This window comes from Labrus bergylta, chromosome 5 (genome assembly GCF_963930695.1).
Source record: "Labrus bergylta chromosome 5, fLabBer1.1, whole genome shotgun sequence".
Classification (NCBI taxonomy): domain Eukaryota; kingdom Metazoa; phylum Chordata; class Actinopteri; order Labriformes; family Labridae; genus Labrus; species Labrus bergylta.
The window spans coordinates 28126328-28143202 of NC_089199.1; the positions used below are offsets into that span (position 1 = coordinate 28126328).

The 16875-nt window shown below is 42.1% G+C and overlaps 1 protein-coding gene across 2 annotated transcripts in view; it reads right to left on the reverse strand.

Moving 5' to 3' along the window:
• phactr3b (phosphatase and actin regulator 3b) overlaps positions 1 to 16875 on the reverse strand; it is a 56400-nt gene that overhangs the window by 9166 nt on the left and 30359 nt on the right. For both annotated transcript variants that reach the window (XM_020647372.3, XM_020647373.3), the window contains exon 8: positions 15865 to 16018. In XM_020647372.3, the coding sequence (XP_020503028.1) occupies positions 15865 to 16018 (154 nt within the window). The remainder of the gene's footprint in view (positions 1 to 15864; positions 16019 to 16875) is intronic.

Sequence of the window (16875 nt, forward strand, 5' to 3'; positions counted from 1 at the left end):
GTTACGTTTTGTCCACAGCCCTGCAAATAATGAGAGGTGGGATGGCAACCTAGAGTGTAATATCTAAAAAAAGCTTCCTGTCCTGTGACAGCTTCAGCTGTGACCGGGACCACAGAGGGCTTTATGAAACAGCACCACAGACATGGCAGTGTTGGAAGCTGAGGAGGGTTGTTGTGCTTAATGGAGCAGAGTTATAGAAGGATGTGTGGTCTGGAGCAAATACAAAAAAAATCAGGTCAATGGCATTTACCTCACTTCACAGAGTGAATGACAAACCTACTGCAGACACACTCAGAACTCAGAAATGATACGTAAGATGTATTGTCCATGAGAAGATTGACGTGATGTGGATTTAAAGCAAAGACAAAATCCTCACAACACAGAAGCAGGAATGACTCAGTGTGTTTTTACCAAACAATCCTAGTGGGGCCTTTAGTCACAGTCTCCTACAGCGGTTTGCACTTCATAACAACTCACCCACTCTGCTCGGTCAGAGGTAAAAGTTCCTCGTTTGTTTGAGGACTCACCAGCATGTCAAAGCAATGAGCTGCCTGCACAAGCAGGGGCTGATGGGAATGTCAGCCCATGAAAAGTGGAGGAGAATGGGATGCGTCAGGCGCCACAGGCCGGGCAGTGGCCTGTTTCTGCCCAATGAGGTGTATCCTAATGCCTCGCTCCTTCTCCTCAGTGACAGAGCCCGAGGGCAGGAGTGCCACAGTGCGATGTGGAGCCCGGGACAGCCAGGGGGCGAGGGGTTGGGGGGTGGGGTGGGGGGGGGGGGGGGCAGTTGCCAGGGATAATAGAGGATCCCTCTTTAATTGAAGCCTGCCAGAAGCTCTGGGTTTATGTAACTTTGTTGTTTTTTGGTGTTGACCTGGATGTGTCGCACTGTTACTAGGTCACATAAATAAGACGAGTGTGGCTACGAGGAAATAGTGCTTTGTTGACATTTTTACTAGAGCTTTCAAACGATTACATGTCATAATCGCAATCACAATGAAATGTAATCCTATTTTTAACCACGTGTGAAATTCCATTATTTCGCATTTAAAGTTTGCTCATGCTTTTATTTTTGTATTTTTGTGCAGTCCTAACAGTGCTTCCTGTTAGGATACAAACCTGCTTTTATTTTGAAATAAAATATGGAATTACTTAGTTATTTATAACCCCGGAGAAAATGACCTCGCTATGGATCGAAAAGGAAATGCTACAGAGGACGGTAAAAAAAAGTGAGTGTTCGATGTCATAAGGTGGATATTTCTTTTGGTCAACTGAACCGTCTGGGAGTTTTTTTTTAAAGTCGCAGGTGTGTCGTTCTTTCCATCATTGTGACTACAGGGAGACGCTGCTGTCTGTGCAGTGGCTAAGCTACGGTGCACACGATCAATGCGATTAAAAACAATGAATGCATTCATTTCCATCACTGATCTCATCGCTATTAACGCGTTGACGCTAACAGCCCTAATTTTCCCGTGTTAATATTTAACTGACTATAATGAAAAAGCCTTCAACTATCTTTTTCATCTCACCCTCTGCTGGGCCTTTAATGATAGATGAATGGGACACATTCAAAGACTCAGACATGAAACCAAGAATCAATCCTTATCTAGTGTGATTTTTGTCTCTGATCCTTTGCCCTTTAGCAAAAGACCTATGGATCAAGTGGGGTTGGGGGGGGGGGGGGGTTAATGTCTGGCTCTTCAAAACACCTGCCGGGAACACAGTGTGCAGAAGACTTCAAATAACGCGCTCCTACTTAGAACACTATTGGTGACTGAGCTTGAAGCATAAGCTTTCACACACTTCAGGTGAGTCTGTCGGCTCGGGAACATATGGATGGATTCTACCGATACAAACAAACAAGCCTGAGTTCAATGCTTTTGTGAGGCTATTCTTTGGCACACGGGTTCTTTGAGGTTAAAGTTAATGTCGGTAAGCTCTCACTGAAAATTCTAACATGATAAGCTAACGTTATGCTACAAGCAAACTACACCACTTTGCCTCAGGATGTCTCCGACAAGCTAACTAGCAGTTTTGACTAGCTAGCGAAACCGTAGCCTGATACATTGTTTTGTTAACCTAATCTTTGCCTTAACCCAAAAGTTAAACCTACAGGAGACCATGTGTCTAGTTGTACCTTCAAACAAAGATGATGTTGTTTAGTGTCCCCAACAACCAACAATCATTTCATTTTTTTAGCCACTTGTTAGCGACCGCCTTTTTAAGGACACGTGTTTCATGTCGTACAACAAAACGTGAACATCTCTTATGATGTGTTAACCACAGACCTTATTTCAGGCCTCTAACCACCAACCCATTCAAAAAAAATCCATTGAGTTTGAGGCAAACGACCCCATGGCGCTAAAAAGCTAACTCACGTCCTGGTTTTAGAACCCACTCCTGTGGCGCCTTATACTTTGTATTTGTGTGAAGACCCCCTTAAAAATGAGATGCTGCATCTCAAGGGTCTGTCCTTTATGAAATTCAAAGTCACGTCTGTGATTACTGGTGATCGTACCCTCGTTTGTTAGAAAGGAGAAAAACCCAACCAGAGTTCAGTGAGTGGGTGAAGGGGCTTAGAGACTTTTGACATTTCAATTACAGGGGCCTCACAGCTTGAGCTCTAAAATAAAACATTGTATAAGGCTAATTACTACATGTGTGACAAGGACGGTCTATACTGGTGACAACGTGCAATTTGACGATTTAGTTTCATGTCATGTACGTATGTTCAGGCTCTGTCATCCGGTGCTTACGCCTCTCCAACTGCTTCACAAAATCTGCCAGCTCTTGTCCTGTAATTGGACTGATGCCCGGCTGTGATGCTGCTCGATATAAAAGGCACAAATAGAAAAAGGAGGAGGCACATCCTGAGAGCTTCTTATTTAAAGCCACGGAGACAGAAACTAGATACTTCTATTATTTTCAGTCCAATTAAAATCAAAGTCGTATTGGTGCATTGATCTGAACAAACCGCAGTAAAAAGCACGGCCGTCTGCCAAAGCTTGGCTTGGATATTATACAGTAACATAAGCACATTTGCTCTTGGCAACAAGTGATTCATGATACTGCATTGATATCACATTAGATGGATACATTGTTTTTGTGACCGCATGCAAGAATGTAAAAAGAGAAACTGCTCTTTGGACAGTTTCTTTAAATCAAAGCAATGAGCTTTAAAGCATTTTATTTTTTTTAAACTTTCATTGTTATTTTGTGAGTTTGATGTAACATTTGCGCCACTTTTTAAAAAATTACCTAATAAATAATAATAAATACAAATAAGTAGAGATGCACAGCTGGGAAATTCAGAGCTGATACCATTGTTTGTTTCATGGCTTCTTTTGGTGTCCGACTTAACCCAACCCACAATGCCAACATTTTCCTTCTTGATTGACAATGAAATCAAGTCAGAGTTTGTTCAACAGGTGACTTCATCATCCCAATAAAAAACTATTCTCTGAACCAGTAGTTAAGTGTACTAGATGTCAACATTAAATCGATTTAGCACAATAAATAAACATCGGCTCCTGACATCGGCTCATGCCTCATTTTTGGCTGGTATGCCGATGTCTTTCAACAGGGCCGATACCGATATTGAACCGATGCATCTGTGCATCCCTACAAATAAGTGACAAGTCTAATAAAGATAAATGTGAGGAACTTGTTGCTACATATCAGCTTCTCACGAAATGCTGCAATGAACCTGGATTGAGTTTTCAACATGACTGCTGGAGAAAGAATGTCTCTGCCTTTTAAATGTTGGGTAAATTTACTGTCAAGTCAGTCTCAGACTAACCAAACGTTCACATTCTTCTTTTTGAAAGGGATGACTTGCCTTGCTAAGTTTTTTTAGTTTGCCTGCAGTAGAAAAAAAAGCGCAGAGGGAAACCCGCCGCAGAGCATGCATAAATATTTCATCTCAGGAGAAAGGGGTTACGAAACCGGTTACGAAAAAGGTTTCCTCTGTAGTCTCACAAGGACAAACGGCACCCTGCCATTCGACAGCGGTCGCTGCTCGGATTTAATACTTTACTGCGTTCATGTAGGACAGAAAAAAAACCCTAATGTAAGGGTAGAAAAACATTTCTATTCTTTATGGAATTACATTTATAGAAATATAAGTTTGAAGTTAAAAGATCACAGCTAAACAACACACGACAAGAACAACACATTTTTATTCTCCATCCAATATCCTGCCTATAACATGTACAAAATACTACTGGCACATGTTTTTTTTCTGGCCCTTCTGGATTAGTAATTGGCTGCCCCAGCGTTAAACACATTTTGTAATAAATCTAATTGATCAGATTAATTTGATAAGAATCAAACCCCTGCAGTTAGTTGGACTCACTCCAGGTTTTGAGATTTGTAAATGCTAGTCCGCTGCTGTACGGTGAGTGAGTTATTTATAGCCGCCCTGGACAGCAGCTGTGGTGAGCCGCTCTGCCCCTGCTTCATGCAGTGAAGTGTGTCAGCAGAAATTAGACTATGTGCCACAAATATCCAATTATTGGTCCCTCTGTGTCTCAGCAGAGTACGACCAAATACTGAGGAGGCTTCTGCTGGCGTCACTATTATAGCTGCCCCCCCCCCCTTCCTTTAGTCCTCTCTTTATTACAGGACCTGTCATTATCTCTCATGTTAGACCCCTGACATGCTGACTGGATTTAAGGCTGCACTGTTCATCTGGTTAGTTAAAGGTGCAAATCAGAGAGCATGGTCACAAAAAGGAAAAGGCTTCTTCAAAAGGAGAATTAGGCTTAACTGCTCGTCTGAATTGAAAAAAGTTTTAGTAGGAATAAAAATAGTAGAATGGATTTAAGTCTGATTCAGGAAATATAATCGGCATAATCTTTTTTTTTTTCTCAGCCAGCTTTGATTAAAAGTTTACAAGCTCAGTTATTTCCTCCTGTTAAATAATGTTATTTGACATGGGACCCCTAGGATGTACAGCAAAGCCATGAAAGCAATATGTTTACAGCTTAGTTGTTTGGAGTAATGGTTCCCAAACTGTGGTCCGGGCCCCCTAGGAGGGCATTTTCTTAGATATAAGTAGGCAGGGCTCCAAGGAAAAAAGAGGTTGGGAACCTCTGGTTTACAGTATCGGGATCACCTCGAGTGCCAACTTTATTCTGCCTGAGCCAGATGTACATGTAGCAGGCTGGTAGCCTGATTGGTTAAGTATTATTTTTTACAAGAAGTTGAATCATTCAGCTTTAAGATGAGTCTAACAAGCCCTTTTCAGAATATGAAAAAGTAATTTTTTTGGCTTCATCTGTGTTTTAATAGGAATTTATGGGATTTTATACTTTAGGTCCAACCTTTTATAATAGGTCTAATTTCATTTAGCTGACGCTTTCGCACCAAGCAATACATCTGAGAGTAATACAAAAATACATTTACACACGTTGTTCAGATAAATTTAGTGCACGAGTGAGAAAAGAAGATAATAGAAGGTTAGACGTTTGTTCTCCGTCTCTTCACAGGCTGCGAGTCAAAAGTAATGGAGTCAAATTCATTATTGCTTTGTACTGACTGACAACGACTCCTGCCCTGCCTCCGCATTAAGACAGCTGTAGGCTCTGATATTTTTATCTTCTTTCATGAGTAACCTTTCATCAAAGGGAAAGGTTTGGAAAAGAGTGTTTTAGAACATTATTTTGGTGGCTCCTTACACCAGTATTCCCATGTTATGTTAAGGAACAATTCTACAATTCACTTAGCAGACGCTTTTATCCAAAGCGACGTACATCAGAGAGTAAGAACAACACAAGCAAGGATCTAGAAAAAAAAGGGAACAATGTCAGTAAGAGCAAACGATCAGCTTTGAGTCTGATTGGACACACAGGTGCTGACAGGAAGTGACCAGAGGCAAAGCACAACATCGACGGCAGTTCTTGAGAGCTCTAATCAGTATAGAAACCATCTTATCAAACAAAAACCATCTTCATTACCATCATCATCATCAATTATATTGAGACCATCGTCCTCGTCATCATTATTAAGGTTGGCAGAAGTTGTTCTCAGAGATCGACCTCCTCCCTGAATGCAGCCTTAATGTTGTTATGGACTCAGTCAAGGTAACACCACTTATACCTCATCAACCTATGTAAAGATGGAGTTTTTTTTAACGCCTGCCGACAAAGTTGCGGGTAAACAAGAAGTCAAACATTAAGCGGAGAACACAGCCCTTTCTCTATAGGAGAGGAAGTCTTCAGTCCTAAGAGACTGAGGCATGTCAGTGACCAGGTCCAGGATCAGGTCGTACATGCAGCTTAAAGATCACTTGAAGATGCATCCTGTAGGATTGGGAAAAAAATCGATTCAATTAAAAATCGAGATTCCTCTCTTCTGCAATTTAAAATCAGTCACTCCCTGCTAAGTGCTAAGGCTAGCTCTTTAGCTCAGTAGAATGCCAAATAGAGCAACAAGAAATCCAGCCAGTCACACAGATGACTGGAGTATGTACTTATTCATAAATAGACTTTGACTCCATGGATCAATGAATCCAGAATCATATATAATCGATTCTGAATCGAATCGTGACCCCAAGAATCGAAAACAAATCGAATCTTGAGAACACCCAAAGATTCCCAGCCCTACAGTCCTGATAGCATTGTTAGAGAACATCACTTAATAATAAAGAATAATCAATGTCCGGACCTCGCCAACCTCATCACCAAACCCATCAAATATCTTCTCATCCTCCATTTCATGTAACTGTTTCCTCTCAGCTTTGGCTTTTTTTTTTTTTTGTATCTCCTGCATAAATCACCCACCTGATCAACACATGATGGGTAGGAAGGAAAACAAACAATGGAATAACAAAAAAGTCACCCTACTAAATATAGAAGTCACATGTTTCTTGGATTCAGTGGCGTTGATGCTTCAGGGCTTTTTTTTTTTTACAGTCACATGATCACAACCTTCTCACAACTACACGGAGGATCAGGTGAGCTGCAGCGAAATGTCAGCAGTGTTATAAAGACGGCCTTCATGGTGTACTTTTTATGTAACAATGTCCTTAGTTGAGAGCACACGCTGAATGTGCCTGCAAAAGCACATGACATATGGATATGGTACATGGACTTGTATGGGGTGTTTATTGGTCTTCTGATTCTTTTACACTACATGTCACATTCATACAGACTCTACCATTGAGCAACAGGGATAGAGATGCAGAACATTGCAGTAAACCGTGTCCTGAACAGCTCTCCAGAAGACAGCCGCAGGGGGAAGCAGGGACTGTTCAATCAGCGGGGAATATGGGAGAGGAAACGCAATCTCTCTCTATCAGCAGGGACCACAGCTGTGATGTAGACAGGCCATTGATTATGGCTGCTGCTGCACCAATGCAGACTAAATTTAGAAACAGAGGGTTCCCTTCTGTCGTGCCGGGCCAGCCCACTGCTCTGCATTCTGCTGCAGAGTGCTGCAATTCAGTACTGTGAGTCAATACAACATGCCATGTGCTCCTCAATACCAGCTAGAGGATGTGTTGCATCACAGCACAATGTAAAGAGAACAACAATGTTTAGCGATTATTGAATATACCATGAAGGGGAAACTTGCGGTTTCTATTTTGCTAAAGGTTCAATGCACTATTTCCCATGTAATTCAGGGGTGTCACTGCAGTGCAGTTATACTGACATTAACAGTCTGTGACACAAAAGAGTTTCTGCATCCTATGATAATGGGAAGTTCAGAATCCTCGATAGCTAAGTCCCACAAAATATGAACTTCTTGAAGCCATGTTGTGTTGTTCTAACAGACAGCTCGATGGCTTCTTTGTTCCCTGCTGTTAAAATGTCCTACATGACTAAATACAGAACCGCAGAAAGTAAATGCGACAAAGCTCAGACTTCATCCAAGAGATAAACAGATTTAAAATCCTGTGTAGTTGGATTGTTTTGATCTCTCCAGGCAAAAGCACAAGCTGCTAAAGATTGAGCAATGTTAATGTTTGAGGTCATCAGCTTCTCCACATACTGTAACTATCTACTATTCATCCTCGCCCAAATTCCATTTTTTTTACAGCATTTTTTTTTCATCAGAATAACATGAACACAGCTTTATTTCTAGAGTTGATTTTTGACAGGCATGTTTACTGAATGTATGACAGAACAGCTTCGAGCTCTGTTGAGGAACTTTTGTGTTAAATGTGGTGCCCCCAGTGGACGAAAAAGGGATTTTCCAAGAGACTAATTTTCGAAGTTGATTAAAACAAAATTTAAATTCAGGCTGAATGACTGGTGTTAAGTTGAGATTGAGCAAAATTTTTTTTTAAATTGTCTGCAGGCAAACAAATTAATTTAGCTTGCCTGCTAACGTTAGCATTGCTAGAACGGCCAGCCTTCGGTCCTCCCTGCAGGTTAGCGTCCAGATGCCCGTTCTAAATGTTCTTACGGTTACTCCAGTCGATATGCAAGTTTAAAAATGATACAGCCTGCATACATTTTTATCTACATTTTCTCAATCGGAATACTGTCAGACACGCTGCTCCTATGATATGCTATCTATTCAATGTGCTTATTTACATCCGGGCAGTAGAGCCAAAATATTATTATATAATGCGTTTAACTGATAAGTCATTCTGTTCCTTCAACCAACTAAACGCACAACAGCAACAGCATAAGGATGTGTGCGTCTTATTTCTGCTGATTTGTTGTTCCTGTACCTGCTTTCTATTAACAGCAAAATGCATCACTCACTGTGAATCTTTGCTGTGGACAATTTCAAAATAAAAATGACTTGTCTTAAGCGTGCTGCTAAACGTCTTGTCCGACACCTAGCCTGTACCAGCAGTAGCAGGCATTACGTATAACAATATAGATTAATATTAAGACAAGCTTGTTGATGATGGCCTCGCTTGCTTCTTCAGGTCATACAGAGGCATCAGAATTAATTCCAGCCTTTTTCATAGCCAGTTCAAGACTCCTCACAGGAGCTTTAAGGAGGAAAGGCAGGGGGGTGAGAGAGAGGTCAGTTTAGACGCACGGGTCACAAACTCTACCAGGTGTATATTGAGCTTTTATTTCTATCAAATTCTACCTTTAAACTTCAAGCTGTTCACTGAGACATCTACATGTACCTCATGTTGCCTCTGCAGGGGGGAACTCAGGTGAACGCTTCAGCATTATGTTGCCCGGGATGTGTGATTCTGCTCTGCATGTGATTCAAGGTGAAAATTAATGATTGTTATCGCTCCTTGACGGAGTATGTTCTGGTCACCCCCTTCAAACAGATTTGCCGCCCAAGGCTCTTTAACGGCACACTAACACTGCAACAAGTGCTCCAGAGAGGACACGGCGTGCCAGCCACCTCCACAAACATTGCTCTGTTCTCTTCAGCACAATTCATTCAATGTGACAGATTCAGTATGATCCACTCTGTCGACACAATCACTGGTACACGATGGGTGTTTGAGAAGCAGGGTTCAGAGTTGGTCCCTGTGCGCGCTTGCCGGGAAGGGGCTCGTCATGTCCTCTTAGCAGACCGTGTGGTCAGCAGGACAAGAGACACTGGTAGACGAGCACATGGTGCCGTCACCCTAAACAAAGGCATGCCTCAGCTGTCCTCTGCTCTGACTCATTTCATGTTGTTGACTCTGGCTCGACTAGCCAGTCCTCCTGGCAGTCATGGACACAGCTGAGCACTGCAGCACCTGAGAGAGCGGAGCCAGGCTGCAAAAACACGGCGTCTGGTGGAACGTTTACACAAAAACTCTGCTAAAGCTTTGATGTCAGCGTGGTACATTTGTTTTAAATCATCGTGTACTTACTCAACTTTTTGAAAATTAGGTTCATCTGTCAAGAAAAAATCTGTTTACGGAAAAATCTACTTGAACTCTGAACCTTTGAAATGGCTTAATGGAGCCAAGTCTGTTTGACATCCAAACAATCTCCACTACAGCCTTCAGTATTCTTTGTTGGCTCCATCTTTGTTACTTTTGATCTTCTGTAGGTGGCTTTCTGGCTATCAATGCTATAGCGAGAACCCTCAAAATCTTGTGCATCTCCATTAACAAACTGCTTTTATTTCAACCCAACCAAACCTGATCTGTTCCAATGCTCTGTCACTGCTGCTCTCCCTCTTAGTGATCTTTTGTTCAAAATGTTTTCTTTAATTATCATGTTGATAATCCTACCCACAAAGTCTGCCTGGAACTTATAGGTGTCGTGATTGACAACCAGCTTACCTTTAAGGAACACTCAGCCTCGATTAGCTAGGTCGTGTCGCGTTGCCCAGTAAAACATCAAGAAGATCAGACCTCACCTGTCATAGCGTGCTACACAGCTCCTGATACCGGCTCTTCAAATATCACACACAAACAACTAAAACTCCTTACTGGCAGGTCTCCCTGCATGCACATTCAAACCTGAAGATGATCCAGAACGCAGCAGCACGACTGGCCTTCAACCCACCCAGAACATCACACTCAGCTGTTCATCTCCCTACACTGGCTCCCAGTTGCCGCTCACATCAAAATCAAAACCCAGTTGCTCCTTTATAAACCGGCAACAAAAACGGTTACAGCCAACCTGAACTTCCTCATCCAGGTACCCCCTCTGACCACTACAATCTGTGTATGAAAGGCACCTGGTCTTACCTTCACAACAAGGCCCGAAGTCTCTAACTAGACTCTTCTTCTCTGTCGCCCCCTGGTGGTGGAACGAGTAACCAAACCAAACTCAATTCTTCCTGTGCACCTTTAAGAAAAAGCTAAAGACCCAGCTCTTTCCTGGACATCTATGCACCTCATGACATTGATGATGATGATAATGATGATAATTCATGATGATGACATCAAGTAGCAGCTGTTTGTATTGTTGTTGTTATTGATTAAACGGAAAAAACAGAAATACATCTACATGATATAAACCCTGCGTATTTCCTCTGCACTGCCTGTCAGCACCTGTGTCTGATTGGACCAGAAGCCGTTTATAGCTCTCAGTGACGTTGGTTTCCTTCTGTCAAGATCCGTGCTTGTGTTGCTCATCTCTTTGGATCATCTGCTAAAGGAAGTCAAGGATAGTAATTCCAGCCTATTTTTTAAATGGTAAATAATCCCACAAAACGTGTGTTACTACAGTTTATGCAGCACAGAAAAAACTATGTGAAGTTATTATAATACAGGACTAAATAACAACAACAACAACAATCTGATTATACCAATCAGACAATTGACAATTAAAAGAGGATATGTGTTCCTGTATCTCATCACCACAGTTGTTCTAAATAAATAATGTCATTCCAAACTGATCCATTATTACTGAAGTGCATAGGTGCCCCACTTAGAGAATAAATCATTACAGTAATGTAACACATTGAGTGTGAACAGTATGACCTGCAGGGAGCCTGACTCGCAGCAAACCTGCTGCTCTGACCTCTGGCTTTAACCCGCAGACTGTGAACATACTGATGTAACCCAGCATCCCACTGTCACCTCCCCTCGCATAAACACAATTGATTGCATCCTGTTTGTATTATGCAACAGTAATCAGGAGTTCAGTTTACATAAGGAGCCCCCCCCCCCCCCCCCCACATAATGCCCCCTGCAGACGACAGGCTAAAGTACTCCCAGCATCCTCTCTGGCATGTTGAGAAGTTAACTAAATGAGCTCATGCTGCATAATGCCTTTTGAATATTCTGCAGTTACATGCTGGAATTCTTCCACGTGTACATGGAGCTCACATGGAACGAGGCGTGATAGGAACAGCTTTGGTTTTTCTTTTTTTTTTTTTTGCAAACGTCACAGACAACATAAACACGCATAGCCGCTCTGCTATCCAGATTGACACGCAGCTGTGAGATGCCTTGGGTGAAGGCGTAGGGAAAAAAAGGCACATGGCAAAGAGTGATGCAAGGCCCCAAAGAAGCTGATGAGCCGTATTCTTATCTCGACGCCACCCTGTCTTACTCATCCTTCTCAGTGAAGTTAAAAAGTTCAGAGAAAAGGCTCGGTGTAAATCAGGTGCCTCGTTCCCTCTCAGAGCGGTCTGACAGAACGGATACCGGCTCTTAATTGATTAAAAGTCTTTATTGCTCTAAATAGCTTACCTGTGATGGTACCGTGTATTTAACGATACACACTTTACACCCACAGGGGTCCAACCTTGATTTATTGATGCTAAAAGATAATGTCTCAAAGGTTATGCCTGTATGCCTTGTACCTATTTTAACATTTTTACTATATCAGATTATTGCCAAAAATATTTTGCAGATTGGGGTTGAACATGCTATGTTGAAGTGCTGGTTTCTATGACAACAATGCATCAGCCAGTATGTCCTCCTTCTAACTTTAGATTCTGCTCCTGAATGGTCTGTTTTTGTTTTAACCAGAGAAGGTAGGCGGTTTAAAGGAACCCCCACACACGTTTTTGACGCCCCCCCCCCCACCCGACTAATTCTGCCAGGCAGGCGGACTAAAATGCATCTTCATTTTTCTAATAAGCTCCACGAGCAGAAACATAGTAAGACTAGGATAAATATTTTGAAAAATGGAAAGAAGTCAGAGCGCAGAAAGGTTTCAAAGCCAAAGCAGAGCTGGCTAAACACTGAAGCTTCTGTGTCCGCGTCATGGCAACCAGCATGTGCATCGTTTTGGGTGGGACGACAACTGCAGTACCCATATTAATCACTGCGTGTCAGAGTTACTTATTGCTGCTTTAAGATTTGAATAAACACGATGAATGACTCAATGAAAAGAAACGTCTGTTAACTTCAATGATGTCACTGTGCCGAGCTGCCTCATTGATAATGAAAGACACTGACTTAAACTATTCGGATTTTATTACTGTGAAATGATTTTGATTTCACAAACATCTTTTACAGCCCCCACCATGACACACACGGAAAAATCACACGGGGGCATATAGCATTACAAAGTCTGCTATTCATCGTCAGCTGGTGCACTCAGTTCACAGGCAGACTCTACTGGAGACATCAGCACGTTGCCTCGCCTTGCTTTTCTCTCTAATGGATCATGGGTCTGGTAAGCAGATAATATTGGCCTGGGATTAATTTGAGGGCATTCGAATGAGAAGACGATTATAGTGTACGATTTTCTAAATGAACGAGAGAGAAAAGCAATGGCAGTCGAAGCTGCTGATTTTATAAAGAATATAAAAGACCTAATTGTACTGGTTGAAACAGGGAAGAGAGAGAGAGAGCTGGGGGGGTGGAACAACATGCAGGAAAGGAACCACGGGTCGGATCTCAACCCCGGGCTGCCGGCCTGGAGGACCGCAGCCTCCACACATAGGACGCACTAACACCTACACTACTGGTGCCCTGCAGCACACTTTTTTAAGCCGAGTTTAACATTATTTTCTGTTTGCAATTGTAATTTGCATTTATGCATTTTCCATTACGAAGGACATTGTCAGTTGCTTTCTAGTTTTCTACTCTATTGCAGCCACGCTTGCACATAAATCTGTCTTAACCAATGTACTAAGTGCATCGTTAAAGAAACGTCATCTGATCAAGTTCTGTCAATCACTGCACGTCTGAATGGTATCTAGGAGGATTTAGCAAACAACCATCAACAGAGGACATCCAACAACACATTAAGCAGCGGTTAAAATGGAAGCTGAACTTTCCTGACGTCTGCAAACCGTTAAATGTACGGTAGGATATCATGCATGTGATAATCCCGTCATGCTGCAATGCATCATGGATCTGATAGAAGCAAAGCTTACTGTGAAGGTATGAAACGATATCAGTGCATCTTATGTCTTAATTCAGTAAACGAATGAGCTGCAGATGTAAAAAGAAATACACAGCTTCCACTGCTGTCATCGTGCTATGTAAAACATGTTTCATGATCTTTTATATTTTTCTAACATGCTGACAATGTGATATGAAACCAGCTGAACAATATGAGCTCTGTTGAATCTGTTTTCTAACTGGATTTATCCAGTCAAGAGAACAACTAGCTTTTTTTCAAGCCGAGGGTCGATTTAGGCCAGAATTCATTTGAGTTTTCCAATAAGAAAGTTTGGCTGCAGGGCATCGCCTAAAAATAAAATCTCTGATACCTTCACATCACACTGGAGTTAAGAGTTAGAGCTGTAATCCATTTCATGCTGTTGCTATTACATGAGGTGATTTTCTGTCGTCTTGTGGGATTTTGCAGTGCCGCTTACGTCTCCGACTCGAACCTGGGACAGAAATAATTTAATGCTTAATTTCATTTACATCCTTTTTCACTTTTTTAAGATTTTTTATTTAGTTTAAAAACAGTTACAGGATGTTTTGAGTGTATTGTTTCATATCTGTGACATATTCTACAGATATAGACATTGAAGTGAAGTGAATGGTGTAATGTTGCTGGTTTTATGTTTAAGTCAAGGCTCCTATTGCTTCATGTGTGGCGTTATTAAAGTAACATACATGTTACCACCAGCTTTTTGGAGAGAACCATTATTTCACTCTTACTGGCTACTAGTGCTGGTGTTTGTGAATTGCACAGCTTTTGCCATGAAGCACATTTGCACACAGGCCTAATTCCACCTGAATGTATGCATAATGGCTGATTTCACTACATGTTAACAGCTCCGCAGACTCCACTTTCACATGAGTAGTGAGATGTGCATTTCACTCTGTGTTTGCTTTTATCAGACGTAAGAGCTGTGCAGTCATGGGCCCCCACCACCCCAAATCAATAGCAGGGGAAACACTGAACTGACTGTATGTTTAAACTATACATGTATTGTTGTGAGTTTATTCTCACAGAGGACTGATCGCAGATGTTTTCAGTCTGAGCCAATCAGCACAACCTGCCACTGTTCAACTTAAAAAAAAAGGAACCTGCTTGGACTTTTAATCCTATTAATTCCCTGTTTTAAGACCGTTTGGTATTTAACGTTACACAACAAATATGACCATGCTGCTCTGACTGCTTTGCATTCCTCTCCTGCCTTTTACTAAATCCTGTTACATACTCAAAGCTTACTGATGGCTTGGCCTAAAAGCTTTAAGGAAAGCAGAGGACATTCATTTAACTCTTTAAATCATAAGTGTACATCCATCCAGTCATCCATTATCTTTACTGGTTATCCCGGTGAAGATCATGTGGGGGCTGGAGCAGATTCCAGCTGTCACTGTGTGAGAGGCAGAGTACACCCTGGACTGTTCACCAGTCAATCACAGGGCTGACATATAGAGACGGACAAGCAGCCACACTCACATTCACACAGGCATTTCAGAGTCACCAATTAACCTAACGAGCATGTCTTTGGACTGTGGGAGGAAGCAGGAGCACCCGGAAGGGAAACCAACGCATGCACGGGGAGAACATGCAAACTCCACACGGAAAGGCAGCCGGCCGAGGTTTCCAACAACCAGGTAGGTTCATGCTGTGAGGCGAGAGCGCTAACCACTGCACCACCATGCAGCCTTAATCATTTGTATGTGAGATATAAGTAAACAGTGATAGTGTATATATGTTGAATGTCAAAAAGGTTTAGGATGTATGCAGAAAATCAAACAAACCTGATTGTAAAAAAAGATTTTAAAACTACTCCTTCATTTCTTTTTTATGATAACACCGGACAAACAGACAGTGAGATGTAAAAAGACCTCCTTTGGTAACAAATTAAAGTAAATTAAATGAATTAGTGCGGGATGGCTACTCCAACGGGAAGCTGGAGAGCCTCGCACTGTGACTGAACGGAGTCCGTTTCTTCATGTGATATCTTTATATCTATCTATAAAGAGATGATAAACAGACTAAGGATACACATCAGTGATGTCAGTGATGAGAGAGACATACATGGAGGGTGGGGGGGGGGGTGGGTGGGGGGGGGCTGATGGTGGGAGGAGCTGATGGCAGGCTGGGTCCACACAGAGCGACTCACTTGGCCAGCTTGGTCTCGATCTGCTGGCGGATTTCCTGACGCTCCTGATCGCTGCGGACGGGGAAGATGTTGCGATCCTCCAGCTCCTGCTTGCTGGGTCGGTTCCGAAGCTTCACGGCGAGCAGCTCCTTCCTCATCCTGCGCGGGAGGGTCCCTGTTGTTGTTGTTGTTGGGCACATATTAAAAGTCAAGGTCAGCTTTAATGTCAATAAGGTACTGGTGACTTAGTAAAAAAAAAAACACAGAATTTAAATACCACCAGCAGGGGGCTCTCGATCAAAACAATAACAAAAAGATGACGTCAAGGCTGGCGGGGAATCATGGGAGTTTTCTCTGCTACCCCTCTGCCCCCCCATGAAAACGATAAAGTCAAGACGAACGGGCAAAAATTGACCCGAGGAAAAGAATATGTTTACCGACCATGTATCTGAGTATAATTCACATGACGTTTTTATCACAGCAGCACATACAGCAACAGTACGGCAGCTTTCGCCGTTTCCTTGGCAACGATAAACCTTTTTGTGTCTGTCATGGCGGCCGCTGCGACATCCCGTTACAACTATAAAATTATGGATTTCTCTGGCTTTGATAACTGTTGGAAATATTTGAGGTAATGTAAATACTCAACAAAAAATTATATAACACAGGTTTAGTCCGTTTTTAATTAATTTAGATATTTTGATGTAAAATTCTAAGAACAAATCTTATTATTATATTATATATTATTATATTCTACCTTTAAAGTGCCAGGAGCTTCATGCTGTATGTTCACCTGATCAGAGGAGGTCAGTAGAATATGTAAAGTGACATTAGTGTAAAGTGTTCGGGGTGATTTTGTGATTTTCCTGCTCAGGTCTGGGGTGGTGAGGTGGTGAGCCAAACTCAGGTTAAATAAGCACTGAGGTTTGTTTTGGAGCTGCCAAACATAGTTCTGCAGCTTAACCCTGTGAACTGTTCCAGATAATCACACAGTGTGCCTTTGTGTTGACTCATAAGAGCTAACACCTTGTT